General features: G+C 39.2%; 3 protein-coding genes across 5 annotated transcripts; 1 reads left to right on the top strand and 2 right to left on the bottom strand.

Annotated features, from left to right (window-relative positions):
• Positions 1 to 2,069: 2,069 nt before the first annotated feature.
• On the bottom strand, positions 2,070 to 9,600 carry LOC131317999 (transcription factor bHLH130-like). Its single transcript, XM_058347762.1, has 6 exons — positions 8,736 to 9,600; positions 3,195 to 3,472; positions 2,936 to 3,109; positions 2,737 to 2,802; positions 2,580 to 2,648; positions 2,070 to 2,486 (listed from the first exon to the last, which is right to left on the bottom strand). The coding sequence occupies exons 1-6, from the start codon at positions 9,295 to 9,297 to the stop codon at positions 2,415 to 2,417; spliced, it is 1,221 nt and encodes a 406-aa protein (XP_058203745.1). The 5' UTR covers positions 9,298 to 9,600; the 3' UTR covers positions 2,070 to 2,414.
• Positions 9,601 to 11,777: 2,177 nt separating this feature from the next.
• Positions 11,778 to 13,023, top strand: LOC131329007 (uncharacterized). The gene is made up of 3 exons (XM_058362029.1): positions 11,778 to 12,136; positions 12,370 to 12,532; positions 12,628 to 13,023. The coding sequence occupies exons 1-3, from the start codon at positions 11,778 to 11,780 to the stop codon at positions 13,021 to 13,023; spliced, it is 918 nt and encodes a 305-aa protein (XP_058218012.1).
• A 1,600-nt stretch (positions 13,024 to 14,623) lies between these two features.
• LOC131317981 (SURP and G-patch domain-containing protein 1-like protein) lies at positions 14,624 to 26,849 on the bottom strand. 3 transcript variants are annotated; one of them, XM_058347735.1, is made up of 10 exons: positions 26,734 to 26,849; positions 26,467 to 26,510; positions 23,162 to 23,597; positions 21,383 to 21,509; positions 20,415 to 20,521; positions 19,358 to 19,459; positions 17,936 to 18,070; positions 17,635 to 17,817; positions 15,026 to 15,204; positions 14,624 to 14,880 (listed from the first exon to the last, which is right to left on the bottom strand). In XM_058347735.1, exons 3-10 carry the CDS (start codon positions 23,553 to 23,555, stop codon positions 14,854 to 14,856), a joined length of 1,254 nt encoding a protein of 417 aa, XP_058203718.1. In that variant the 5' UTR covers positions 23,556 to 23,597; positions 26,467 to 26,510; positions 26,734 to 26,849; the 3' UTR covers positions 14,624 to 14,853. The 3 variants fall into 3 exon arrangements, with proteins under 3 accessions (XP_058203718.1, XP_058203734.1, XP_058203726.1); XM_058347751.1 differs by having other exon boundaries at positions 17,635 to 17,814; XM_058347743.1 differs by having other exon boundaries at positions 23,162 to 23,617; positions 26,734 to 26,795.
• Between the last annotated feature and the right edge of the window lie 216 nt (positions 26,850 to 27,065).

The following is a 27,065-nucleotide window of genomic DNA, read 5'->3' as shown; positions in this document are numbered from 1 at the left end:
AAATAGTTTGTCATAATACACTGGATTCAGAGAGTAAAATATCTTATTCATCGAGCATGAAGTAAATTAGCAATTGGTGGTCTGAATAATTTAATTAGAACTAAAGTTATAGAAGCCACTGGTAGACTAGAATTGTCAGTAGACTTTCTTCAATTTTGTTCACTGCCACTATCTCTTAGAGATAAAAATGAAACAGTGGATCAAGACTCATCTTTTCATAAAATTGTAACAGTGGATCAAGACTCATCTTTTCTGAATATAGATGTGTTGGAAAAGAATATCAAACGATATTTGACCAACATGATTTCTCATCGGGCTAATATTCTTGACAAGCTCTGAAAAAATGAACAATTCCAATTCCCAAATGAACATGGGAAGGCCCTCCAAGAACCTCAACCGTTCATTTGACTCGGATAAAATTGTAAAATTGAACCTGAACCGTTCAGAGTGCTTCGGGGTAGCCAAGTATAGCCACAAAACTGACAAACATTTGACTAACACAAGTCATCAACTCCAAGATCAGGTTTCTACCACTAGTCAACATAGCCTCCCATACCTTACATTTTTGGTCTATACCACAAGTACTTGGAAGTAAATCATCTCAAGTTAGTTGAACCTGTCAACTAAAGACTACTGATTAGCACCTAAGATTGTATAATCTTGGGGCTTTAATCCTCTAATTTATAGCTTTTATATGTTCAAGTAGTCGTTTTTATCCCGTAATGCACGTAAGGTATTTTTGTGTGTATTTCAGGAAAAACGTGCTAATAAGGCGATTTTGTACGCCAAGGGACGTTTCGATATGTCACCAAGAGTTCAAGTGCCCGGCGGCATATGGTCATTGTCACCGGAGCCTAACGGTGCCACAAGAAGCCTCGGAGATTGGCCGGAGGTCAAGGTTGGCGATGAGTGAGCCAAAGTGTAGCAAATGAGGCAAACGCATCAAGGATGGTTCCAAGGACATCCGTGGGACCAAGGCCACATGGCATACCTCCGCCAAGTCTCGTTGATCATGTAATGAAGCATTGGAAGGCCGTCGGGGCACGACAAGGCATGATGGCCCAAGCTGACCCTGTTCTGCTGTTTTCACACAGAGGTACCAATACCTCATTTTTTAGGTATTGGTACCATCATGCCGAATTAGAAGACAGTTGGATTGGTACCAATACCTCATTTTTTAGGTATTGGTACCAATGCCCTTCGGCCAGCAGCTTTTTGTGCTGAACATTTCAACCTTCTATTAATAGAAAGTTTCTACTTCTAGTATGTTTTTGGGATATTTTAGGGACCTTTTGGTCCATTGTATGGCTGATTGTTTAGGTCTATAAATAGCTTTTTATGCCATATTTGGCCATTATGTACTCTTTTACACTTTAAGTCTTTTATGTTTTTAAGAGCTCCATAGTTATTTCTCCCAAGTTCTTGCATTCAATTCCTCAACAACTCAAGTAAGTAGTGGTTGGATGATTAATTCTCGTTTGTTAATGTTGTAGCCACTAGTGAGATCTCTATATAAATCAAGTTTGTTTTCAATTCTATCGGTTAATCATGTTTACCTTTCTTAGCATGCTTTCTAGTCTTTTTATTATGAGTGAGTAGTTAATCGGTTCAGTCATGGGGTGAGGTTCACCCTATGAATTAGTCCATTAAATGGTTTCTCTTAACTTTAGCTTAATCTCAAGGTTTTGAATGAATTAAACCCATGATTTCTAGCTTTGATCATGGGGATTGGTGGCTTCTTTGATCAATGAAGTTTATCGCCTTGTGCTACGAGCTTGATAATCCTACGCGTGCGAATGATCTTTTTTCGTCTCTCACTTGCGTTAAATGAGTTCAATTTGAATTAGAGCTTTGAGTTAAGTTATAAGTAGTCTTCAGCTTTTAATTCTTCTAGTGGAATCCGGACAGTTTCGGTTCACTCATGAGTTAGATGAAGGAACCGTTTGATGGCTAAGTCGTGGGTAAATCAATCCCTTTGACTTGACCATTTCTAATCTAGTTTAATTCCAAGTTTTAATATCGTCATTCAATCAAAAACCAAAGTTGGCCGCTTGAACGCCACAACTCTCTACGCAACATCTAATCCAAATTCGCTAAAGAAGATTTCTCTGTGGGAACGATTCCGGTCTTACCGGTTATTATGCTTTCAACGACCTAGCCCTACGCTTGGGGTGTGAACCTTTCTAAGAGGTTAGGTTGCGGCGAAGCAACTACAATTCCCAAAAAGTAACATAAAGCTATACAATCACAGTTTCAACCAACTTGATCCAGCTTAAATGGTGAACATTAAACCAGCTTCTCCTACAGGCCTATTTTTTTTACCGTTTCACCAGCATTAAGATAGGTTAGTTTGCTTTGCAATCTTCTTGTTTAACATCTCCATGTTTGCATTCTACTTCCTGTACAAGGGCAAGTCACAAGGTTGGATTTGGAACCTGTTTTCCCTCACCAGAACATGTGCACTTTGACTCCTTATCCGTGAGTGTCTGCGACAAAAGCATGAATTCTGATTAAAGAAAAGTACAAGTCGGTTGGAGATTCAAGTGGTTCACAAAAAGGTTGATGTGTTTCTGGTATACCTTAACCTCTTTTTGGAGGTCTTTAATGTATTCAACAGCCCAATCTAGCATATCTGCCGTGCTTGTTTGCTGCCAATAGATAACAGATAAACTTGAGTTTGTGACTAGACAATTTAACTGAGAAGTGCAATGACTCTCGAATCTAAAAAGTACTTGCCTTGTCCATTTTTGGAAAAAGCTCTTGCAGTTTCCTTATTCTTTCACTAATTCGTGTTCTTCTCGTCTGGAATCAAAACCCAAAAGGCATACAAAACAAATGCTCATGGCTTGATTGGAGTGGAAACAGACACCCAAAAGAACGATAAGAACCCCGGGAGAAACTAATCACTTTAGAAATTAATAGCTGAAGAATTTACCCTCTCTGCAATGCTTCGCGGGTGTGTTGCACAACCTCTTTTAGCACGGATCTTACAAGGGATGGAATCTTGTTGAAACTGCAAAAACTTTTCTACAGCATCCATCTCAGCAGAAGTTTTTGGCAAGCTCAAGTGGTGAGTTAAACCCCTAGCATAACTGCTAGAGTCCCCATTCTGATAAGGAAAACAAACATTAGTGATGAATAAGCACATCTGGAACAAATGAGAATTACATACGATGAAATGCGACCAGACTCACCAAAGCGTTGAAACCAAAAAGTTGACTCTCGTTGTCATCTCTGTTTCTTTTTAGGTCAGTGACAGTCCAAGAATCATTTTGAAATCTAGTCTGTGGACTACTTGCCTCTATGGTTCCATTTCCATTTCCACTTTCAGTTATCTTAGGCATGAACCTCGAGGAAGAAGATGGTCCAGATGAGAAGTTTATAATCCCGTTAAACCTATTGCTTGTGCTAGCTTTTCCATTGGTTCCATTTCCTGCCTTAAAACTTCCCACATCTTTCATATCTCCAAAGCCTGCAAATTTATTCAAGTTCTTCAGCAACCAATTATACAAGATAGGAGCACGATCAATTGTATATAGCACTCAACTTTGCTTTCACTCAGGGTACATATTTGGCAAAACGTGTGAAAATGTACAGTGTGTGAGTGAGCCTAAAGAGATGGAAAATTGCTTGCATTGGGCAACAAATACACACAGTAACCACTATAAAAAGGGTTTTGCTACATACTGCCCGGTGGGCATTGCCTTGATATGGGGTAATTCTCCCAACTGTCCCGAAAAGTACCATCTGTCAGCCTTTTACTTTTTTTTATTCTTTTTTTCTGTCAACCTCTATGACACTAGCTGTCATATTTCTGAAAATGCCAATTTTAACTTAGAACATAAGTATTATTTTATTTGAACTTTGAAAAGAACTTAGCTACTTTTGATTGCTTTTCTCTCTCTCATTTTTTCTACTACTTACTCCCTCCATACCAAAATGTTTGTCCGGTCCGCAACCGGAATCTTAAAAATAATACAATTTTTGCGAGAAAAATCAAAAGTTTTTTAATAACTTACTAGATATCAATAAGTTCTTTTAATTTGTGAAAAAATTTAAATTTTTTCTTTAAAAAAATACATTATTTTTAAGTTATCGTTTTGCGGACCGGACAAACAATTTGGGATGGAGGGAGTATTATTTTTCGGATGGTGCTTTGCCCCCCTATTCTACTTTCTTTCTTTTTTTTTGACTTGGACCCGATTTTACTTCGCAATCCATTTTTTGGAGCCCACTCCAAGTCTCATAAAAAAGATCTCAACTGCTTATTTTCGTAAAATATTTTTATGGGTTCCTATAAAAAATGAACTCAATCAAATATCAATAAGAACTTTTTGAAATTGGAATGTTTGCCCTACAATTTTGAAAAAATTCTTCCCGATATTTGATTGAGCTGATTTTTTTTTACTGAACCCCACAAAAAAAATTTAAGAAAAATAAACAGTTTAGATCATCTCTTAAGAAAAATGAACAGTTCAAATCATTTTTAAAAAAATTTATGCATGACCTGTCTATTAGAATATGTGCGCAAAGACCTTTTGTCCATTTTTGCCTTGCAATCACAAGAACCACACCGACCTTCTTTTTTTTTTTTTTTTGGTGGTAGCAGAGCGCTCAAAGTTTAAACCCTTGTCTCTGGCAGCATTTCGAAAGCCCATCTAAAGCAGTAAAAACAGAGTACAAGCAGAATGAAGTTCCTCTAATATTATGAGGACATCCCATGCATCTCCATTTACAAATATCATTGTTCTGCTTACCGCCCATTAATCTCCACAAAACTATATATAAATCAAAAGACCTGATTTGGAAACTAGTGGAAAAGGGGAAAGTGAAAAGAGTAAAGTAAGGAAAATGAAAAAGGAGAGAAAAGGAAAAAGGATTGCAGGAAAAACGAGGGAAAAGGATTGCCGCCTAAGAATTGCTTGGTAGTATTGTAATTTAAAATCAAAATAGGGCTGCCATTGTCTTTTTAAGTCAAACCTTTATATCATTTACACTGTCATATTTACTGTGCATTGTAGGGACAAGTGTCAAAGCCATAACCCTTTGGGACCCACATCTAGGATGCCCATTGGGCAATATGCAGCAAAACCCTTATAAAAACAATGTTCTACAACCACAAACATTTATTACACAAACCCACTCACATAATAATTGTTAAAAAAGATAGAACCCCGTTGAATTAGCTTCCTCCCAACCACCTACCAACCTACATGTCTTCTCTCCCCAGTCCATTCTTCCTTTTTGTTTCTCTCCTAGCCTTGAGTCTCCCTTCCATCTCAGGCTGTCGAATGCTGTGGTGCAGCGTACCACCTCCTCCGCCACCTACTACCTCACTCCCTCCACTTGCGACCACGTTCACTCCACCTCTACAGCCATCAGCCTCTGGGACCTCTTCTCCTTCTCCTTCTCCTTCGGTCGTCAAGACCCATTATTCTCGTCCGGCTGTCGAGAATCCAATCATCTGGCTCAAATATGTTGAGGCGGGTCTTTGTTTGGACAGACTCATCCTTTTCTTGCGGGCATGGTGCGGCGGACACCTCTGCCAATAGCCTGAGCACCTCAGCCGAAGGGCAAATGCAATTAAAGATGTTGCAAAAGCTTTAGGGGCTTTGGGTGAGATACTCCAAAACTGAGATCTCAGAAAACCAGAGAGAAAAACGGCAAAAATAAGGACCCAACAGCCTCAAGAGGGAGGTTAGTCATTTCCATCGCAGACTTCTTTTTCCTTCGCTTTGTGTGGCGAGGTTTTTGGCCTTACTTCGCCTCTCTCTCTCTCTCTCTCTCTCTCTCTCTCTCTCTCTCTCTCTCTCTCTCTCTCTCTCTCTCTCTCCTACCAGCTCTATACCTCATTGGCGTCGGCGTCTCATCGTCAACGACGGCAGCGGCGAGGGCGAGGTTTTGTTTTCCGATTTCACTACGAGACTCCAACTGGGTTTTTCAATTTTATAGAGAGAGAGAAGGAGATTTGGTTTGCGATTTTTGGGTTTCCATTTTAGAGAGAATGGGTTTGGTAATTTGGGGGTCATTTTTGGAGTACTCTAATTTGTGACTATCATTGCGATTTCACCACCGTTGTCGTTGACGATGACACGCCAATGCCAATGAGGTACAGAGCTCGGGGGGGGGGGGGAGAGAGAGAGAGAGAGAGAGAGAAGCGAGGCCAAAAACCTTGCCACACAAGGCGAGTGAAAAAGTCGGCGGTGGATGGCGACCTCCCTCTTGAGGCTGCTAGGTCCTTGGTTTTGCCCTTTTTCTCAATGATTTTCCAAGATCTCAGTTTTGGAGTACCTTACCCAAAGCCCCTTCAGCTTCTGCAACATCTTTAAGCGCATCTGCCCATCGGCCGAGGTACCCACCATGTCATGCTCGCAAGAAGAGGATGAGTTCGACCAAACAAAGACCCGCCCCATTTGAGCCAAAGGATTGGATTCTCGAGAGGCCGGACGAGAATGATGGGTCCCGGAGATTGGAGGAGAAGGAGAAGAGGTCCTGGAGGCTGACGGTGGCAGAGGCGGAGGGAGTGAGGTAGTAGGTGGTGGAGGTGGACATAGCGAGCGGAGGTGGTGGTACGCTGCACCACAATGGTCGGCAGCCTGAGACGGAAGGGAGACTCAAGACCAGGAGAGAAACGAAAAAGAAGAATGCACTGGGGAGAGAAGACATGCAGGTTGGCAGGTGGTTGGGAGGAAGCTGTTTGGACGGGAAGAGGGAGGGTTCTATCTTTTCTAATAATTATTATGTGAGTGGGTTTGTGTAATAAATGTTTGTGGTCGTAGAACATTGTTTTTCTAATGGCTATTGTGTGTATTTGTTGCCCAAGGCAAGCAATTTTGTTCCATCTCTCTCAGACTCACTTCACTTACACTGTACAATTTCACACGTTTTGCCCACCACGCACTCTCCATGTTAGGAGTATATTAATCAAGGATGGGAAGAGAATTTGTTGAAATATATTTGGATATTGCAGAGATTGCAAATTTCTTTCAAGGTTATACATGGCACGGTGGCAGGATATTATCTACCGCACATAATTTCCTTATTTCCAAAGAAAGAACCAAAAGACCATCCAAGTAGGCTGTTAACAAAAACTTGTGAAACAGAACATGCTTCATGAATTCTAGAAAAATTGGTAGAGGCAATTCATCAGGGTGTGTAGTGTATACGTTCGGGTCCTGTAGTGGGCCGGAATATAATCTACAGCCCGACTACCCAAATGGGCCCAAAGCAGATCAGCCCATCACCCTTAATGGAAGGAGGGTCCGTCAGGCTGCTCCGCCAGACCAAGAAGCAGTCAGTCCGAGATGGTGCGTCGGGTCACAGTAAAAAACTGTAGTGGCAATCAGGTGCTCCAGTACGGAATGATTCGGTTCAGCCACGTGGCATCCCTCCACATGGCACGGCCATGTAGCATACGACAAGCATGGCACACAATGAGTGTACAGTCCAGCCACGTGGCACCCTTCAGTGCTGCCCCATGCCGCCCACGCCCCCCCCCCCCCACCCCACCAAAGCAGCGACGTGGTATTCACTAATTGTTGGTACAGGTGCATGGGGACAACCCGGTGCGTCCAAGTGGCATGACAACGTGCTGGCCGACAAGGTCGAGGCCATTCCATGATTTGGGTAGCGTCCAGGCGAGGTAGTGGTGGTCAGTGACGTCACCTCCGCACGTCAGTGGCACGCACGTCATCTTGGCCTCCAAGGCAAGGCACTCCTATAATTACTACAGTGATAAACCCCCAAGAGGTATGCCACCTTCTCCCTCACTAAGTCTAGTGTTTCATTCTCTCAGGCAAACGCTAAATTAGTCATCAAAGTGCCCTCTAGCCACCTACGGCCTATATGCACTAACGTGTTGCTCATCTTCCAGTGACTAAGGGGAAGAGGAGGGCAAGCTCAACCCATTAAGACGGAAGGGGACCGAGAAAGAGAGGATTAGACCCGGAGAGTGAACACCACCCCACAGGTCCAATTATCAATCTTGCCTGATCATACAAGCCAAATGGACCAATCCAGTTCCTAAGATATTACTTTTACTCTTCTCCCTTACTTCTTCTAGCTAATGTCATATCCATTTTCTTTACTTAGCCTTCATTTCCCCAATATACTTTTTTTTGAAATCACCATTCCCCCTCTTGACCAATCCAACGGAAAAACAAATGTAAAAGAAAAGGCTTTTTAGGGCATGATTAACAAGCATTCTTGTTCAGTAATTTCCTTTCCTCATATCCAACCATAAACTTAACATGAAATCTTCCTGCCAAAGAATAAAGTGCAAAGGTTCTACACACTTCAAGCTTAATTATAGTAACTGTTTTGAATTACTCCACCTCAAGCTCAACAGAAACATCCAAGAGCACACAAATACGCAACATAGAATTCACATAAAACTTGCTCAAATCTTGAAACTCAAGTAAAGAAATTTCCAAACCCTTCACTTTTAGTCAACCAATCAAGAAAGGCTCTTTTATCTTGCTCAAAAGTCAACCAATCAAAGAAGACTCTTATCTTGCTCAAAATTGTTACTCCACTCATTGCATCAATTCTATATCAAACTGAGTTTTACTCAAAATTGTTACTCGGGCCAAGATAAACCCAAATGTTTGCTCAAATTTAAGCTCGTATATTTGATTTCGCCTATTGGGTTCTTCATTTCAGATCAAAGTTTTACTCAAAACTTGTGTAAAATTCAGCAAGAAAAGGAAGAAGAAATAGAAGATGAAGGGCAATACCAGTATCAGCAGTCAACGCGGAGAAAAACACGGCCGGAGAGCTGCTCTGCCTGATAAGATTGGAGCAATTACTACTACCACCACCAACAGCACCACCACCACTCTTCTTTCCATGCTCCATAATACTATTATTCTCCATTGCCATATCATCCTTGTAGTAAAAACCCTGTAGATCACCACCACCCCCACCACCACATGTACTGGTCACCCAAGATTCATTTTGATTAACAAAATCACGGCGGTCAAGTGAAGTTTCGTAAATCGAAGAATACTGCTTCTTTTCTGCTGTTGTCTCGAAAATTGATTCGGATCCACTGGAGGATTGGCGATTCAGAAGATCCTCCTCCTCCTCCTCCCCTCCGTCGTCGATAAGGCTGGCGAAGAAGGAGCTCGGCGCCGAACGGTACCGTACTAGGGTAGATCCCTGCTGTTGATTTTGATATTGATTGTACAGGTCATCTGTATTCATGGATTCTCTACCCTTCATATTTTGTACATCTGGATGCTTGGAATTAGACGAAAACAGACTTGTGTTCATTTGTGAGCTCTGAAAACCGTCCATCGCTCAAATTTCTTCACGAAATTGCTTTGCTTGCTTGCGCTTGGCTTTCAGGTTTTGGAAACAATTCAACTCAAACTAATTCGTGGTGACAACAACACAGTGACGAGTTTAGCACTGAGTTGAACATCAACTTAGGATTGACACCCAGCTTAAATTAAATAAGCAATATCAGAAATTTCGAGCACAAATGAAGAATAATGCTCAGAGACTCGGGTTTGGTGAACTGAGGTTTTCTCCCTCAGCCTACAGTTTCAGAGTGCGAATTGGAATCTCTCTCTGGTCAACTGAGGTTTTCTCCCTCAGCTTACAGTTTCAGAGTGCGAATTGGAATCTCTCTCTCTCTCTCTCTCTCTCTCTCTCTCCCTCCCTCTCCAAAACGCTGGAATCAGGTGTTGAGACAGATGCGATTAAAAAAGGACAAAAGGCGATCAGAGAGAAAAGGAGGAGGTAGTGGATTTACCTTTTTGCAAGTGATTGGATTAGAGCATGTACATCGTAAACAACACTAATTTTAAGCTATTTAAGCTAGGCAAATCGAAAAACTACCCATAGAACAGACTAGGTAAAACCAAAGCCAAAACACCTCCGGCTACAGTTCATAGGTATATTTACCTATCAACTACTGTAATCATGAGCAAAATCATTTGATTATCTCCCAAGCTTCCCCTTCTTTCCTCCGTACTTTTCTTGAAATAGAAGAAGAAAAGAAATAATATACTATTAGAGATTAGGTAAAATAAATAGGATTGGTGTACTGTTAAAAGAGAAGTGAGTAAGTAAAATAAAATGTGTATTGCTCACTGGCATTTTTTGGCTATAGGCTGATGTACATGCTCTTAGTGTTGTCTGCCAGTTCTATATGCCACTATTTAGGGGGGAAGGAAATGGCGTTGTGAGTTGCGATGTTAATGTGGTCCATGATACGAGGAATCGACATTTTGTTGACCCAATTCCACGAACAAAGGGGAAGGAAACTACGCTCGAAGAAATTACATTTCAGCTAAGGAACCGGGTCTCCCAGTGGTGCCCAATCTAAGCCCGTCAAAAAATATTTTTAACTATCCAAATATCAAATATGATCTTACATATAAAATAATATTTGGACCATTGATGGTCGAACGGACGGTTCAAAGTGAGGTTTTATTGAAAATTTGACTCAAATTTTTTTTTTTGGGGGGGAGGGAATGGGGAAGGCTAGTTAATTACTATTCTGTCCGTCCCAAAATGTTAGATCTTTTTGGATAGCATGTCATTTTCAATTGAATATATCTGTCACGATGAATGTTAAGAAATATGTAATGCAAATCTTGTTTAATAGATTGTAATCAGTTCAATTAAATAAAATTTTAAAATCACATAAAACTTTATAAATCGAAAGATATAAGTAATTTAAAATAACACGCAATTTAAAAAAGGTCTAACATTTTGGGACGGATGGTTTAGTACTTTACAATTAAAGAAATATGGCGTGACGGTTGGGAATCACGGCTGTCCTGGTAAGTGGTAAGAACTGAAGCAATTACAAAGACAGGGAATGATATTTTCGTTGGACAATTGCACCACCAGCTCCCACCACTCTGGACTCCGACGTACTCGGGAGCAAGGCAACTTACGGTTCTAGTCCAAGCACGACTAAAAGGGTGCAAGTATGTCTCAGAAGGATTTTTTATGCGATTGTCGATGTGCAAGTCGGGGTCAACACATGGATAGTGAGAGTTAAGTAGACTACTAAGCAAATAAAGGAAAAGTGTGGGTGAGAAAATAACGGGGTGTCAACTGGGGCGAACACACAAAAAGAAGTTAAGCCAAAGGAACCCGTAGTGCTTAAAGCGATCTAAGTAAATTTTTATAGAGTTTTTGATCGATATATGACCACGTTTTTTTAAACGATTTCGAGAAATATACCACTTCTCGAATGTATTTTAAAAATAGACTTTCGCACGTTCCTAACACTCGTTATAACCCTCTTGTGTGGCAATTATTCCAGGTAACTATATAACGCACCTTTGAAATGCGTTAGGGCTAGTGCAAAGCGCACTTCATATATGTTGTATTTGTGTGTTCGTTTTGGATTTCTAGACCCAACCCTTTCTTTTGCGCATGGTCTCCAATAAGTTTTCTTCCTTTTAATTTTTTTATTTTTCTCTCTCCACTCATTATTCTAAAAATCTTCTTCAAAACCCAAACCAAACAAAGTCAACACTGAAATGCGGAAAAAAATGCCAGTACTACAAAATTGTATTTTTCCAAGCAACTACAGTATGTATTTGTGAGAAATGACATAGTTAAGGTCAATGAGAAAATTAAATGAATTGATCAGACAACATTTGTCTATTGGTCGTTCTATCTTTGACAACATTTTATTGATGCAGGAAGTTGTTAAGAGGTTATCATCGTGATCATGGTCCTCTTAGATGTGCTCTTAAGTTAGATATCATGAAAGCTTACGATAGCGTTGATGGGATTTTGTGCTTGATATCATGAGTTTTAGGGAATTTCCGGAGCCATACATTCTGTGGGTTAAAGCTTGTATTACCTCCCCTAGCTTCTTTGTCATCATTAATGGGGAGCTTATGGGTTATTTCTCTGGAAAAAGAGGGCTTAGGCAAGGGGATCCCATCTCCCCTTACCTTTTTCTTTTGGTTATGGAAGCTTTTTCAAGCATCCTTAGGCTTCGAATCAGTCAAGAAGGGTTCTCTTTCCACCCTCGATGTGCTGCCATCAATCTTTCTCACTTGGTGTTTCCTGATGACATGTTTATTCTTCGTGGGGCTGAAGTTGATTCTTTTAGGGTCATCAATGGACAATGGTGTTCTCAAGGAGTTCCATTTTTTCTCAGGTCTGCAGCCTAACTTGGGGAAAAGTGCTTGTTTCTTTGCTGGTATTGATCCAAGGGCTAAACTAGTCTTGAGGGCTATCCTAGACATCCCAGAGGCTTCCCTTCCTGTAAAAATCTTTGTGTGTGCCTCTGATTTCCATCAAACTAAGATACCTAAACTGTTTAGTTCTCAAAGATAGAATGCTGTAGCAAATCCAGTCCTGGTCAAACACGTTTCTATCTTATGGAGGTAGATGCCAGTTAATCAGTTCAGTTCTTTTCAGTATTCAAGTCTATTGGTCTTCTGTTTTCATCATTCCTACAAAGATGACGAAGGTTATTAAAGCCATGCTTGGTGCTTTTCTCTGGAATGGTGTGGCTCTTAAGTCAGTGGGTGTAAAAGTTACTTGGCAATCTGTTTGTGTTCCTACAATAGAAGGAGGGTTGGTTTAAAGAGGCTTCCAGACTGGAACAAAGCTTCAATGCTCTGACACCTTTGGGCTTTGTGCAAGGAAGAAGATATTCTATGGGTTAAATGGGTGCATTCTTATATTAGTAAGTATCAATGTATATGGAACATGCATCTTCCTATTGATTCTTCATGGACCTTGAGGAAGATCTTCGGTTTGAGAGATATGGGTCTGAGATTCATCAAATCAGTTGTTGGGAATGGTAAGAACACTTTCTTATGGTTGGATAACTGGCAAACTTTGGGACCTTTGTTTCTGCGATTTGGAAATAGGGTTGTGTTCAATACTGGTAGGTCACTTGGGGCTAAGGTGGATTCCATTATTGCAAATGGCAGGTGGAAATGGCCTCGCGGCAGAAATGCATCTATTATTGAGATTAAGGCTGGCACAGCAAGTGATCTTGTTCCAGCTATGGATAGAGATGACAAGGTTGTCTAGATCTTAACCCCTAATGGATCTTTTAGTGCTAAGTCAGCATGGCAAGCCATCAGATTTCCCAAACCTGAAGTGGAATGGTCTACTTTGGTCTGGTATGGTAAACATGTGCCAAGGTGGTCTTTCATCTTGTGGGTGACTATTTTGGGGAGATTACCTACTAAGGACAGATTGAGGTCTTGGGGAATTGCTATGGACTCCAATTGTGTCCTTTGTCATGGTGGTATGGAGGACCATAACCATTTGTTTTTTGTTTGCTCCTTTGCTAATCTAGTTTGGAAGGCTGTGAAGATTTGGTGTGATTGGAGGCATGTATCCAGGTCTTTAGAGGCTGAGCTTCATTTGCTTCATTGCTCTGGGCAGTCCATGAAATCTACTGTTTATAAGCTTAGTCTTGCTACTTGTGTTTATCATCTTTGGAGAGAGCGTAATTTTCGGATTTTCAACGAAAAGGTATGGATCATGAAGCTGTTTGTAAAAGGGTTTTGGAGGAAGTCAGATTCTATATCTTCTCTTGGAAGAATTTACCCAGGTCTGTTTCTAACTTGAAGCTCTGTTCCAATTGGGGGATTCTCTTGGAATTTCTATGAGGGTGCTCAAAAAGGCCTAATCTTGTACCCAGGTCTGTTACTAACTTGAAGCTCTGTTCCAATTGGGGGATTCTCTTGGGATTCCTATTAGGGTGCTCAAAAAAGCCTAATCTTGTCCTTTGCTTGGTTTCTGTTTGTTTCTGCTAGTATTATGTAGTTATGATTTCTGTGTAATCCTGTTTTGTTGCTTGTTTGTAGTTCAGCTGTTAGACGGTGTGATGTAATTCTGTCCAAGGCAGCTGTTAGGCAGTGTGATGTAGTTCTGTCCAAGGCAATCCCTTGGCTTTTTTTGGGCTCATCCCTTTTATAAAGGGAAATTGTTCAAAAAAAAAAAACATTAGGAATATTAAAATGAATGGTTAATATTATACTTAAACTATAGTATAAAATAAATTTATCTCGATCATATGAATTTTAATGTCCGATTAACTTTATTTTGAGGGCGAATAGAATTTGCAGGGAACTTCACAAAACTGGACGTTTCCAATCCTAATAATGAAATTAGGCTTGCGCACACCGAGACGAACTGCATCCTTATAATGCATTAGCTCATTAAAAGTTGGTCAATAATTCTGAATCTCATAACTTATCCAACTCGGCTCTAATTCGACCCTGTAAAGAATATGCATACTTTCAAACTAAAGAAAAATCTTCATTTCGGCCACACACCAAAAAAAAAAAAAAAAACTAAAGAAAAATCAAGCTCCAAGAAATAAAAGCTAGGCCAAGATTGGATCTAAAGACAAGTCAGAAAGTTTAACACAATTTGGCCATCTCCAATAAGAATTTTTCTATGATGCCCCAGTGTGATATTGGGGCATTGATTGATGCCCCAATACGGTTGTTTAGGTTGGTGGTCCTAGCTTGGTTGTTTCAAAAAATATAAAAACTTCATCACATTTCCTGAATCCAAGGAGTTCGCTTGAACCCTCTCAACTAATGGTGGAGCCGCCCATGCTCCGAAGCGCCATAAACAAGTACATATGCAAGTCCTTAACCATTGACAACGGCACTAATATCACAAACCAATGAATTGACAATTTTGGCAATAAACCATTTAATCCAAGACAAGACAACCAAGTATATTATTCCGTTCGCACACACCAATACCATTTCTCGATCAGCCGATTCAATAGTACATTCAACTTGACCATACCCACAAACAAATAAAAAATCGGACGACAGAATGAAAGTAGTTCTTAAAGGATAACCAGCTAGCAGATGGTTTGCAATAGTAATTCCCTTAGTAGTATGATTTCCGAGGATTGCCCTGTGAGGAGAAATCAAAAGAGCACGTTAGAAATACTAGTCATGGATCCATAGTCGCATACTGATTCTTAACCAAGAACATATCCAGGACAAGATATAAAAAGTACTCCAGTAGATCTAGAATCAGCCAATTAACAATGTCGTACCAGAGGGTTTGGTCTGAATTTGTAACCAAGCATCATACGCTTCTTATACTGCTCATATATATCGTCCTCTGGAGTCACCTCTCCAGGTTGGTGAGCACCAACACCCAAGTGGTCCTTTTTCACATTACCGGCCATAATTGGATCTGCAATGCCGCTTTTGGAGCTCCCCAAACCCTCGCCTGCAATACCTCACCAAAGTTACAGACCTCACCAAGTTACAGATTTCTCCAAACATGACGAACACCAAGGTTATTGAAGGTAAAAGATGCGCAAACAGGTAAACGATGGAGCCATGACTATACCGAGTCCATTAAAATAGGTTTTCCCCAAAACACAACAAACCAAAGCCCTAAAAAAAAACAAAAACTGTCAAATGAATCTACATGAAACCGTGCAATTATTCTAAGCTGCAATCCGTCATTTCCTCATTAATCCAAAGATCAAGCTCCGACAATTTGATTGATCTCGGACAACCCTCTCGTTTTCTACCAGCATTCAAACAAATCAAAGGTCTTTCAGTGGGTATGGAAGATTTCAGGCTCACTCGTGTTTGCTTCATCTTTTTGCTGAAATGGATCTAGATACAATAGACTTTAATCTTTGATCCAAACATTAAAGGGATTTATAGTCAATTGGTCGTCATATGTAAGCTTTATCTTCTTTTTGGACTAAAAGCCCGAACCAAAGGGAAGAGTCAACAAGCAAACGTTTAAGGGACTAAAGCGATACAAGATAGGGATACCAAACAATCCAAACGCATAAAATAGAAATTCACACAACCTACTATGTAGCACCGAAACTTTGCCAGAAGCAAAGTACAAGTGCCACACAATCTCCAGACACAGACACACCGCTTTGGACATGCTCTGGACACGTGTCACTTGATTTCAACGTGTCTGAATTCTTTTGCAATATTTTCAGTTGGACAATCACACTCTCGGACAACCCAAGGACACAAACAAGACACCTTTCGGGCAATTTGGGAGACACACAGGACAATTTTCGGACGCCTTGAGAATTAATGCAGTTATAAATTTAGAAATTAAGTAGTCCTATTAAAACATTTATTTGATTATGATAAGATTAAACTTGTGTCTTGTCTTGAGGATTCCGTTCACTTTATTGTTTTTTTTCCCAATTCCTATTAAACAATAAACATATAACAAAGATAAAAATTAACGCGTCCCACCAGCACGTCGTGTCCTCCATCTTTTGGAAATATGCATTTCAGCACGTCTGTGCTACATTGAAATGGATCTAGATACGACATCCTTTAAGCTTCAATCTAAACATAATACGATTTATTATCATTCGGCTATCATATGTAAGCTTTATTTATGTTTTCATTGTTTTGGGCTAAAGCCCTAACCAAAGCGAAGCGACAATGAGCAAATGGTGAGGGGTTAAAGCGATAGAGAATAGGGATTTCAAGGGGTTGATTGGTATGGGTTTTGAGGGAAGGTTTTGGGGTACTGAGTGGAGAGAGAGAGAGAGAGAGAGAGAGAGAGAGAGAGAGAGAGAGAGAGAGAGATGGGAGTAATAAGTGGAGAGAAACTTATTAGAAACCCTGCATAGGGAGGGAGAAAGGTTCTGAGAACCCAAGAGAAAAAACCCAAATGATCCAAACGCAAGAAAAAGACAAATTCAGATGACCATGATACATATATTGAGTATCATAGCACTATATGCTCAGGCATTCATAAATGTGTGTTTATATATGTAGTAATGTCGAGCATACTTATGAGGCGTATGAATATACATATGCTGATATGCACCTATAAGCATTAAAATATCCCTAGGACCATGGCTTGATTACCAGAAAACAATCATTTTATCAAATACTTGTATCTATTCAAAAATAGTGAAATGTACACGAGAAAGTCGAGAACCCCCATGCATGGAGATGAACTTTGAACCAAATCCAACATGCTTGACCTCTTATAATTCTTCTTGAAAGAGACACATAGTCCAAGTATTTGAAACTTTCGTCATGCATTCAATAGCAAAAACCATCTGTAGTGCAAATGTCAAATCTCATTGTTCAATTGACTGTGTCCCTACAACAGAAGCATCATTTATGTCTTGCTCTCCAAAACATGATACTCCCTCCGTCCCTTTTTTTAGAGTCCAATATTCCATTTTGAGTTGTCTCTTAAGTATCCATTTTGTAAAGTTAGTGGGTTAAAGTTGGTACATTTTTCATTTTACGGTTTTACCCCTAAAAGTAGATTCCATTTTGAAAAGTTAGCAAGTAAAAGTGCAATGATGATGTCTCCATAGATGTAAGTAGGGAAAGTTATAACTTTTAGAGTGTAATGATGTCTTCCTAAAAAGTTGGATTTACGAAGCGGGATTCTTAAAAAGGGACAAAGGGAGTGTTAAGTTAGTGATGATTATAAACAGAGTATGGAGTATGGAGTACCAGTACCAAGACAATACGACAGAGAACACTGTAGAGACAATAGTTTAGCAGGCAACTAAATTCTTTTGGCAATTGAACCACATATAGCAACAGAACTGCCAATGGGAAGCCGACTGCAATTACTCAGAAACACGTTTGCAAACAAAACTACAGAAAATTGAACAACAAGGAGAAAGAGAGAAAGAACCTTCTTTCCAGCCCATTTTTGACAGAAGTTTGTGCCCAACATTGTCAGCTTGGATTTTAGCCTTTTCTGCAGTCTCTTTAGCGGCTTTCAGAGCAGCTGCATCATTGCAGCTAGCCAAGAACTTCTCAAGTTCTTCCTGAGGGATATAATCACCCATGTGATGCCCTTTCTTTAGAGAAGCTGCTATGATACCAAAAGAAGAGATTTTTTGGAAACATTAGACACAACCAATCAGAGAGATGCAAAAGAAACATGCTTCTCAGAAACGCCAGGATGCATGAGGTCAGATATAGATATGAACCTTGAAGGGAAGCAGGTGGAGGCATTTCATCTTTCGACTGTTTAGGCTGTCTCCTCTTCTCCTCCCGTGCAGCCTTCTTCATGTAAAACTCCATCATTGCTATAGGATCTGCACCAGTTGGGCCGCTAGATTCACCTGTAAGTGAAGGACAAACGAAAGAATGACATCGCCACCATTAGACAAAGGAGGACATACTCGTCAATCCAGTGCTTTCCTAAGACAAGTGGACTTAAGGTAAGGTTTGTTCAAAGATAAGTTGATAATCACTAAAGGCAATCGGGACAAGTGGACTTAAGGAAAGAGAGAAAAGTAGAAGGTTTAGTGAGATGCTCGTGAAACATAAAAAAGCAGATTTGACCGTTCCCATACTAGGTTCCCATACTAGGATACGTATAGTGCGGAAGATACAATAAGACTTCCACTGTCACAAAACCCTTACGAGTTGTCAAAAACCGTTTCTCCAAAAAGATCCACTCAAAAGGGAATTGGTGACCACAATATGCAGCACGAAAAACCAATTCTTTTTACTATATGTCACCTAGTTTTCTTTTTCTTTTTCCCCCATAAACCATTATCACATTGCACAAGTTTTTAGATGAGATTTAAATAGGAATCCTCAAGTTGTCTTATATACAAAAGCAGGTGTGGCTAGCAATATAAACAAAGCTATCATCCAGTCTCATTTCTTATCCTCTGGAGTACTCTTGGAGATGATTTCCTACAGACTGGAGAAATAATGTATAATTAATTGCATAGGAACTAGAAGAAAAATACTTTTCAAAGAAATTTTTGAATCTACTTTTTTCACCTAGCAAGACAACAGTTTTTTTTGTGTGCGTTGCAAATTTCAGGAAATGATACACATGTTTAACTTTTACTTCAAGGTTTTTTAACACCAAAGCATAATTGATCACCTAGGACGAAGACCAACGTATGCAACAACTAGGGAGAGGTGGCATTGTCCATAGTGAAGGTAATACCAAGGGACAACAAAATCAGAACTAATATGGCAAATAAAAAGAAAAGACATGTTCACAGTAGTTCAACTGAATCTGATGGCTGATACTCAAAGCGAAATGCCATGAAACTGACACCAACTAGTAGGAACAAAACTGCTGAGTTCTATCATGCACTGGTTTGTTCGAATAACATCTTACACGTAACCAACTGGATGCAAATAGGCAGACACATGCTGCACAATTATCCTAACATCTATGAACTTCAAACCGACAATTACATGGCTGAAATGCATGTTTGTCGCATCTCAACTGCCATAAATGCCAAGTCGACATAATGCTGAATCTGAGTGAATGGTGCCAGTTTGACGAAATTTGGAATCTTAGTCAAACAAAGATGAACAAGATGCCGGAAAAGAAAGGAATGAACTTTGAACTGAAGATATGGAAGCTCGTGTATCCTCACTTGAATCATATAACGCTGAAGCAGGAGTCTGATAGTTCGAATGCGGCTGAATGGACTTTTGAGACCCACTTGTAGGCACAGGAGCTGCAGTGCTTGCACCACCTACACAGAGACAAGTGTCCATGATTAACAAATATTATTCAAACTTGAAGGGATTATTTCAACAAGAAACCAATCATGATAAGTTAAATGGCATGGAAATCAAATTGAAAAGCAAAAAACCAAAAAGCTAGTTCTTCTATTAGAATTGCTTTCAATCAGAACTAAGTACCAAGACGGCATTGCCAGACTCTGAAGTCAAACTGTCTAGAAATACATGAAGACTGGGATCCAAAATGGACGACACAGAAAACATTTCGATCAATCTACACTCGTTGATGAAATGCAACACATAAGAATTGCCCTTTGTTACCTCCTGTGTCACTTTAAAGTAAGCAAGAATTGCCCTTTGTTACCTCCCTTGTCACTTAAAAGTAAGCCAGAGTTATGGATTGCATGCCACAATAAATAAATCAAAACTCACAAAAAGCGTTTCCTGAGCATGAATGCAACTTGAATCTAATGTAACTTCAATCAACTAAATTTGTGCTGCACATCTACCTTACTGTGCTTCAGTAATTACTCTTGAGAATTTGTATAAAAATATTCATGAGTATACGACAATGAGAAAATCAAGAGCAACGAAAGCAGCAAAATCGTAAAGGTATTATCCTCCCAAAAATATCATTTCCTGACAATCATTATGTTCAAACAGAAGTGAAACAGAATGAAGAAATCCTAGTTCTGTGCATTGACTTTCTACAATTAGGCAGGCCTACATGTTTTTGGATGGATCCACAATAAAAAGAATAGCAAAACTACAGTTCCAGCCCACTCTAACAGGAAAATTTTACAGTAAGGAAGCTCCATGTTGGTTCTTCTGCCAACTTGCAGGTCAGTATATCCATTTACAAGGATACCAAAAAACAATCATTGACCACTTCTACGAAATATAAATATATATATATATATATATATATATATATATGTATGTATGTATGTATGTTTGTGCACGAACCACTTTGTGATGCCTGGGATTCCCTGGACTCTGACAGAGCCTTTTCTTCTAGACCAAGTTGATATTCGTAATACTTGTAATCAGCACAGCTTTCATCAAAGAGAAACCTGAAATTAAAAAATTTATGAGAGCGCCAAAATAAGGAAAAATCATAAAAACACCAGATATAAGAAGAGCATGTGAATATCCATGAAAAAAATCTACAAAAGTCAAGACAAACAGATAGAACCTCATGAGACAGTCAATGCATGAGCTGTTACATCATTTCATCTTTTTTATGAAAAGGCATCCGGGATTAAGTCCTAAACCAATGAAGGGATCACATGAAATGGTAATGCTTGCCTCGGATTAAGAGAACGATCCTAATTTTACCTCAGAATATAAAAATTAGTCAGTTGCTATCACAGGTAGATCTAGATGTTGAACCCACCATAAGCGACTTACACATCATAGACACGATATTACAACTCAAATGTTATTTTGCAATGTCTCTTAAGTGAGATCCCTACGATCTTTAAGTACTGAGGAAGAATTCCAAATAGAGTACAGAAAGTTTCTACCTTTAAGCACCAACTTTCAACCCAGAAGGGTAAGAGTACCCAACTGTGTTTAAGCTTACCTCAATAGACTTTCATAGGCATTTCATCAAATTTAAAGAATCTAAGATTATTGTCTACTTTCAACTTTCAAGGTCATCATGTCAACTTGTAGAGATCAGGAAATGCCTCAAAACATATCGACAAGAAAAGACACAGATATATCAAACATCCAAATTAACTGTGTTCAGAGATAGGATGGTCTCCCTAAAAAAGCTTCAATGTTTGCATCTATTGCAATTATATTATCTGCCCACAACCATTACACAGAAACAAATAAGATGCAGAAGAAAAGGGCATGCTGGATTTATGTAACTCAGCTTCAAGGAGGAATAGCAGGTGATAAAGATTGACATTCTAAAGGATACGTACTTGAAAGGAGTATCTCCTGGATTCTTTTGCCGTGTAATATGCTCAATAGACCTTCCATGTTTAGCCACAAAATTTGCCAACCTGTCTGCAACTTCCTTCACTGTAGAGTCACTTGGGGGAGGTGGTGCTGCATGTCACTTAAAGAACTGATTAATACCAAGAGGATGACCTAGAGAATGCAAATTTTCTTGTAGCAGCGTTCCACATTTTCCAAATCTTTGATTGAACATCTCTTTCCACCAATGTTGAAAGGGACTTAAGCTATAAGCTGCATTCATGAGACAAACAATTCAAGAATGTTTGTCCTCTTCATCTTCCAAACGAAGAGTAAAGAAGCACCACTCCAATATGATCTCCTCAAAATCAGTGCACTAACTGAAAAAGTGAAATCTCGGTTTTACACAATACTTAAATAGGAAATAGAGGCCTCATCAGGGATTCTGTTGGACAACAAAACTAGTACAAGTGGGTTAATGGTCACATCCCTAAGACAATGGCAGTAAGTTAACAGGCTAATCAGGACTTTGAACACAGTAACAGCCCCTTTGGATACCTAGGTGAGAAGAGAAAAGAAAGGGGTGTGGTTTCCCTTATTAGAGAGCAAAGAAAAAAAAGGAGTGTGGTTTTTCACCAACTCATTTGGATGGACACAATAAATGTGAGAAAAGAAAAGAAAGGAGTGCGGCGGCGAGGGGAGCAGCGTTTTATCACGGTGCGGTGGCAGCGGTGGGTTGCAGCGGTGTGGCAGCAGCAAAGTGGGGTTGCATCCGCGTTTTAAGGGGGTTGAACTCCTGCATCTCTCTTTCTCACAGAATCTCACCAAAAATGGTGAGAAACAAAATGGGGGTTTCAAGGGGTTCTGCTCACCCACGATCTCTCACCCTCTGCCGCCGTTTCTCACCTTTTTGGTCATCCAAACATGAGAGAGAGTCCCCTCTCTCAGTTTCTTTTCTTTTCCAAACGAGCTGTATGTGCTAAGTTAACAAGCTAACGAAGACAAATCAAATGACATTTGATAATGAGCGACAAGAGCCTAGGCAAGTGTCTGAGGAGAAGTAAAACAATGAGCAACAACCGCTAAACCCTAAAGGGCCCAATGCCCATAGAGATATCTCACACAATATGAGTTCCTTGCAGATTCAAGCTCATAATAGATTCATGACGACATCGTAGTCGACTGTTAAAGACAAAAAAAAAAGGCCTTGGGCAGAAAATGCTTACAACGCACCTTCTTCCCCCCAAAACTTGTATCAGGATGTAGCAAAGAGATGAAAATGGGGAAAACACACTATTACTGAACAACAGTAACCAACTAATTAATGAAAAAACCACACGGAATGATTATAAATTCAACACAAATTGCTCACAGCTATTGACAAAAACCCATCCGAGTTAAGAAAAGTGGCAAACCATAATAGCTATTCAATCAATCAGTTTCCTGAAATTCTTCCCTGAAAATCCAAGACCACATCCAACTGTGGGTCTAGAGCCTGAGACAGTCATCTCTCTAACATGCAATACCAAGTGTGTGCACAGGAAATTGCTACTGCTCGCATGTGGATGAGGTAGTACTGTAATCAAAGAAACATGCCATCTTTGAAGTGTAAGCAACATTTAATTAACTAAGCAACTTTGGAGCTCTTACTCCTTAGTCCTTACTCGACCCTCAAGGAGGAAAAATCAACTGATCAAATTATACACCAGAATGTCAATTTCAGTTCAAGCAAATAATCAAAACAATGGATAAGACACTTATATGAGAACATAAGAAATAATTACCAACGTCTGCTTGTTTTTGAGATTGCTGAGAAGCATCAGGCTGACCCAACTTCTGCCGTTTTGCCAGCCCATTACCTGATGCATTTCCAGTATACTTATCTTCTTCGTCTTCATCGTCACTTAACTTAAGAGCGGGTGCCACAAGCTTTGACTTCTGTTTCAAGCTGAATGCAAGTTTGCCACTTGCAGAAACTGGGTTTGTTTTACGTGAATCGTTAGCTTTAGATCCAAAGCTGGTTTTATTGATGAGTGGTTTAGGAGTAGAAGCATCTGATCCTGTTTGGCCCTGCTTAGATCCCTCTAATGCAGCACCCTTCTCCTGCTCGAGCTGTTTGAACCGCTCCATGAATGAACCATCATTAGCAAATAGGCTAGAAGATTTTCCTTTCTCCATTGGCAAAGAGCTAATATTATTCTGGCTGTTTATAAGAACCCACTGACAAGCAAGCTCACAAGCTATTTAGCCAATGCAATAAAACAGGTCTGATCATTGTAATTGTGAATAAATAGCATCTCAATGCATTGGCAAATCAATAAAAAAAGAAATCTGACAAGAAGCTCTGGTCATCAAAGCGTAAAATGCATTGAAAAAGAAAACCTCAGAATCACAAAATGAAAAGTCCTTAATGGTAAACATCTTAAGAACTTATGTTGTGTAGGTTTAATTGCTTCGAAAAATTTACTGCTTCAGTTCTTAAGTAGCAAAGGATTAAAATTCTATAGATCTCACTATCTCAGTAGGTCAGTTTCTTATTAGCCAGGAAAACCGAACTGGATTTGGCTGAATCAAATTTCTCACACTCCAGGAAAACAAAAAATAGCAAAGCAATGAGGGTTAAGAATGTAACAATCAATAGAATGCCAAGTTTGGACAAGCTTCAAAATTATCATACATAACCCGATGCAATAAACTAAACCAGGTCACAGAAATAGAAAAAACAAGGCAATGATATCACCAGCCTAACTACACGCAAATAAAATCCCCATCACACCCTTGCCTGCCAAAAGACAGAACCAAACAAACCTCATGCCCCTTCCCTTTGGCTTGGTTATATGAACATTTCTTTGCCATTCTACTCTGTTAAAGGCTGTATAACCAATAAGGTTTAAAACAATCCATTTCCTATTTGACAATAGCATCCTTGTCAAACTAGGAAATTCAAAACTAAATCTAAACCATTTCGTCTTACAATTACACTCTAAAATACTTTGGAAATTGCTAATAGTTTACCGGTTGAGTTGTAGCATTTAATAAAAGCTCAATTCATTACCAACAAGCGTAGAATCCAAAATTGTAACTATAAAACAAATTTAAACCCATTCACACCATGTAATTAACAACACAGACACTAGATCCAGTCAATGAAAGACCAACAGACATTCAACCTCGTAACCCTAAATCTGAATTAAGGCAATGATAACACTTGCCTAACTACACCCAACTCAATTCCCAACATTCGGCAACCACTGAAAGACATAGGAACATAAGAATCATAAGCCCACCAGTCGACCAGACACGATTAATGTTCTTTTTGACAAATAAAAAGCACCCAAACCTAAAATACTTCGCATCTCAAAATTAACAAAGAAAGCACCAATTGTCCAATTGAGTTCAAGAATTCAACTTAGGCTCAATGAAATATTACCAAAATCATAAATGCAAATGCTATCAGATTCAGCTCAAACCCTAGCATCTTAATAACCTAATTCAAAACTTGCAATCAACAACGCATGCACTTAATCACACCCTTAAACTATCAGAAACAACAGTCATCCAATTTAGAACAAGAAACACACAAATTCACCCGCATAACCCTAGAGACAAACCTTAATCGTGATGAAAATGATACAGTTATGCTAATTCATGTGATCCTTTTTACATGATCGTGATTCAATTATGCTAAAATGAGATCACGAATCTGAGGTTGAATCTTTGATTTTATCTTAAACATGATTAGGTAAAAATGACCACATGAATTAGCATAGTTGTATGTATTTTATCATGCTTAAGGTTTGCGTTTAGGGTTACGGGGGCGAATTTGCGTGCTTCTTGCTGTAAATTGGTTGGATGACTATTGTGTCCGAGTACTTGAAGTATGTGATTATTTAAGTGCATGTGTTGTTGATTGCAAGTTGTGAATTAAGTTATTGAGATGCTAGGGTTTGAACTAATTCTCACAGCATTTAAATCTACAATTTAGGTTATTGGTAACATTTCATTAAGCCTAAGTTGAATTCTTGAACTCGGTTGAACAATTAGCGTTTGGCTAGTTGGTTTTGAGATGTGAAGTATTGCCCATACACTAACTTCCATAACAGCATTGCTTTCCATCTCCTACTTTTGTTAACAAAAAAACAAATGGTAGATATCGAACAAAATGCATATACAATGTAGTTGTTCAACAAATAAAGTTCATTTCGGTAGCAATGAGTATAAGCAACTAGATACTTTTGGATTACATCCTAAACTAAGGAAACATTGTATATTCTGTAATAGTAACGTATAGACCACTTGTGTACAAGACAAATACATTCATAGATAGATTCGGTACATCTGTAATTGCATAACAGCCAATAAAAAGGATTATATCTGTAAAAGCATAGTTCCACAATTTAAGGGAAAGATAGATGAAAACAAAACAGGTTTAGCTTGCAAAATTGTCGCTAAATACAGACCATTACAATACCCATATGTGATAACAACAATGTTAGTTACAGGAAAGGCCATATGAATCACGTACCAAAAAAAAAAAGGGAAAACGACAATTAAGGACGTGTTTTGATAATTAATACCCGCCAATGTTCTTAGCTTGTCCTTGGCGGGTATTAATTATCAAAATACATCCTGGACCGTCATTTTACCAAAAAAAAAGCGGCCAATATGAATCCTTAAGAATTGCTTCTGAAGTAGAAAATGGAAGGTACTTAAGAGTTCTAACAATTAACAGGAACATTGATTGATGTAGTTTGGGTGAGGGAAGGAGGAGATCCGCGTTCTATTTAACAATTTCTATACACTTTTCACTCAGTTACAAATTGACCACATTGGTGATGAAATCATGCGAGTAAAACAAAGCATCTTTCCTAGAACTAATTCACCACCAACGCTAACATAGAACATTCGTCTTTTGGTGGCAACAAGGGATACTATACTCCTAAGATAAACGAAACATCCACTAAGAAGAAGTATTACTATTTAACACCCCATGAAACAGATGGGTGGCACAGATTACACTCCTATACAGAGTTCCACAATTTCAGGGAAATAGGTAGCCCAAACCTAATTGTAGGCCCAAAATACATACCTTCTTCTCAAAAGGGTTGAATAAGCTTGTATTCTTCAATTAATCTACAAGAAGAGCATAGATTAGACATACATAAGTGGAGAATTTGAGTTTCAGAAAAATGAACGAATATATAAACGGACTAAAAATACAAACCCAAAGGGATGGAGAATATCTAGGGTTTTGCAGGCGACGAGAGAGAAAGGAAGAGGGAGAGAGAGAGAGAGAGAGAGAGAGAGAGAGAGACGAGAGTCGAAAGAGAGGGAGGAGAGAGAGGGAGGAGCGTACCAGCACTGGATGCCATCGAGAGAAGGAAACGATCGGGATGACATGAAAACGGTGACGAGATCTCTGTGTTTCTAAAACGAGAAGGTAAAAGTATTTATAAACGTTTTATGAAGAACAAAATAAAAACATACTCCACTTTCCAAAAGAAAAAGTAAAAACACAAATAAAAACATAATTACTAGATAGCACTTCTTAGGCCATCCACAGTAATATAACCAAAAGACAATTGTTGTTAAAGTTAACAATATTTATACAAAAAATGGCTCACAATGGTATAATCAAACTTAGCAACATTCTTAGAAATAATCAAATTTTGAGCTTTGGATAACCAA

The sequence above is a fragment of the Rhododendron vialii genome, chromosome 1a (assembly GCF_030253575.1).
Source record: "Rhododendron vialii isolate Sample 1 chromosome 1a, ASM3025357v1".
Classification (NCBI taxonomy): domain Eukaryota; kingdom Viridiplantae; phylum Streptophyta; class Magnoliopsida; order Ericales; family Ericaceae; genus Rhododendron; species Rhododendron vialii.
The sequence above is the reverse complement of the archived record's forward strand: the minus strand, read 5'-3'. Positions and strand labels throughout refer to the sequence as shown.

Bases quoted from the DNA above. Each gene is read 5' to 3' on its own strand.
- LOC131317981 (XM_058347735.1), bottom strand. From the start codon at position 23,555: ATGGAGAAAGGAAAATCTTCTAGCCTATTTGCTAATGATGGTTCATTC. The intron at 19,460-20,414 runs GTTCGTGCACAA...GTCTCTGTGTAG, and splicing joins ATCCCAGGCATCACAAAGTG to GTGGTGCAAGCACTGCAGCT. The intron at 15,205-17,634 runs GTTCTTTCTCTC...GAGGTATTGCAG, and splicing joins AAAAATGGGCTGGAAAGAAG to GCGAGGGTTTGGGGAGCTCC.
- LOC131329007 (XM_058362029.1), top strand. From the start codon at position 11,778: ATGAGTTTTAGGGAATTTCCGGAGCCATACATTCTGTGGGTTAAAGCT. The intron at 12,137-12,369 runs GTCTGCAGCCTA...TTATGGAGGTAG, and splicing joins GGAGTTCCATTTTTTCTCAG to ATGCCAGTTAATCAGTTCAG. The intron at 12,533-12,627 runs GTTTGTGTTCCT...GCTTTGTGCAAG, and splicing joins TAAAAGTTACTTGGCAATCT to GAAGAAGATATTCTATGGGT.
- LOC131317999 (XM_058347762.1), bottom strand. From the start codon at position 9,297: ATGGACGGTTTTCAGAGCTCACAAATGAACACAAGTCTGTTTTCGTCT. The intron at 2,803-2,935 runs GTAAATTCTTCA...TTTTGATTCCAG, and splicing joins CGCGAAGCATTGCAGAGAGG to ACGAGAAGAACACGAATTAG. The intron at 2,649-2,736 runs GCAAGTACTTTT...ATCTATTGGCAG, and splicing joins TTTTTCCAAAAATGGACAAG to CAAACAAGCACGGCAGATAT.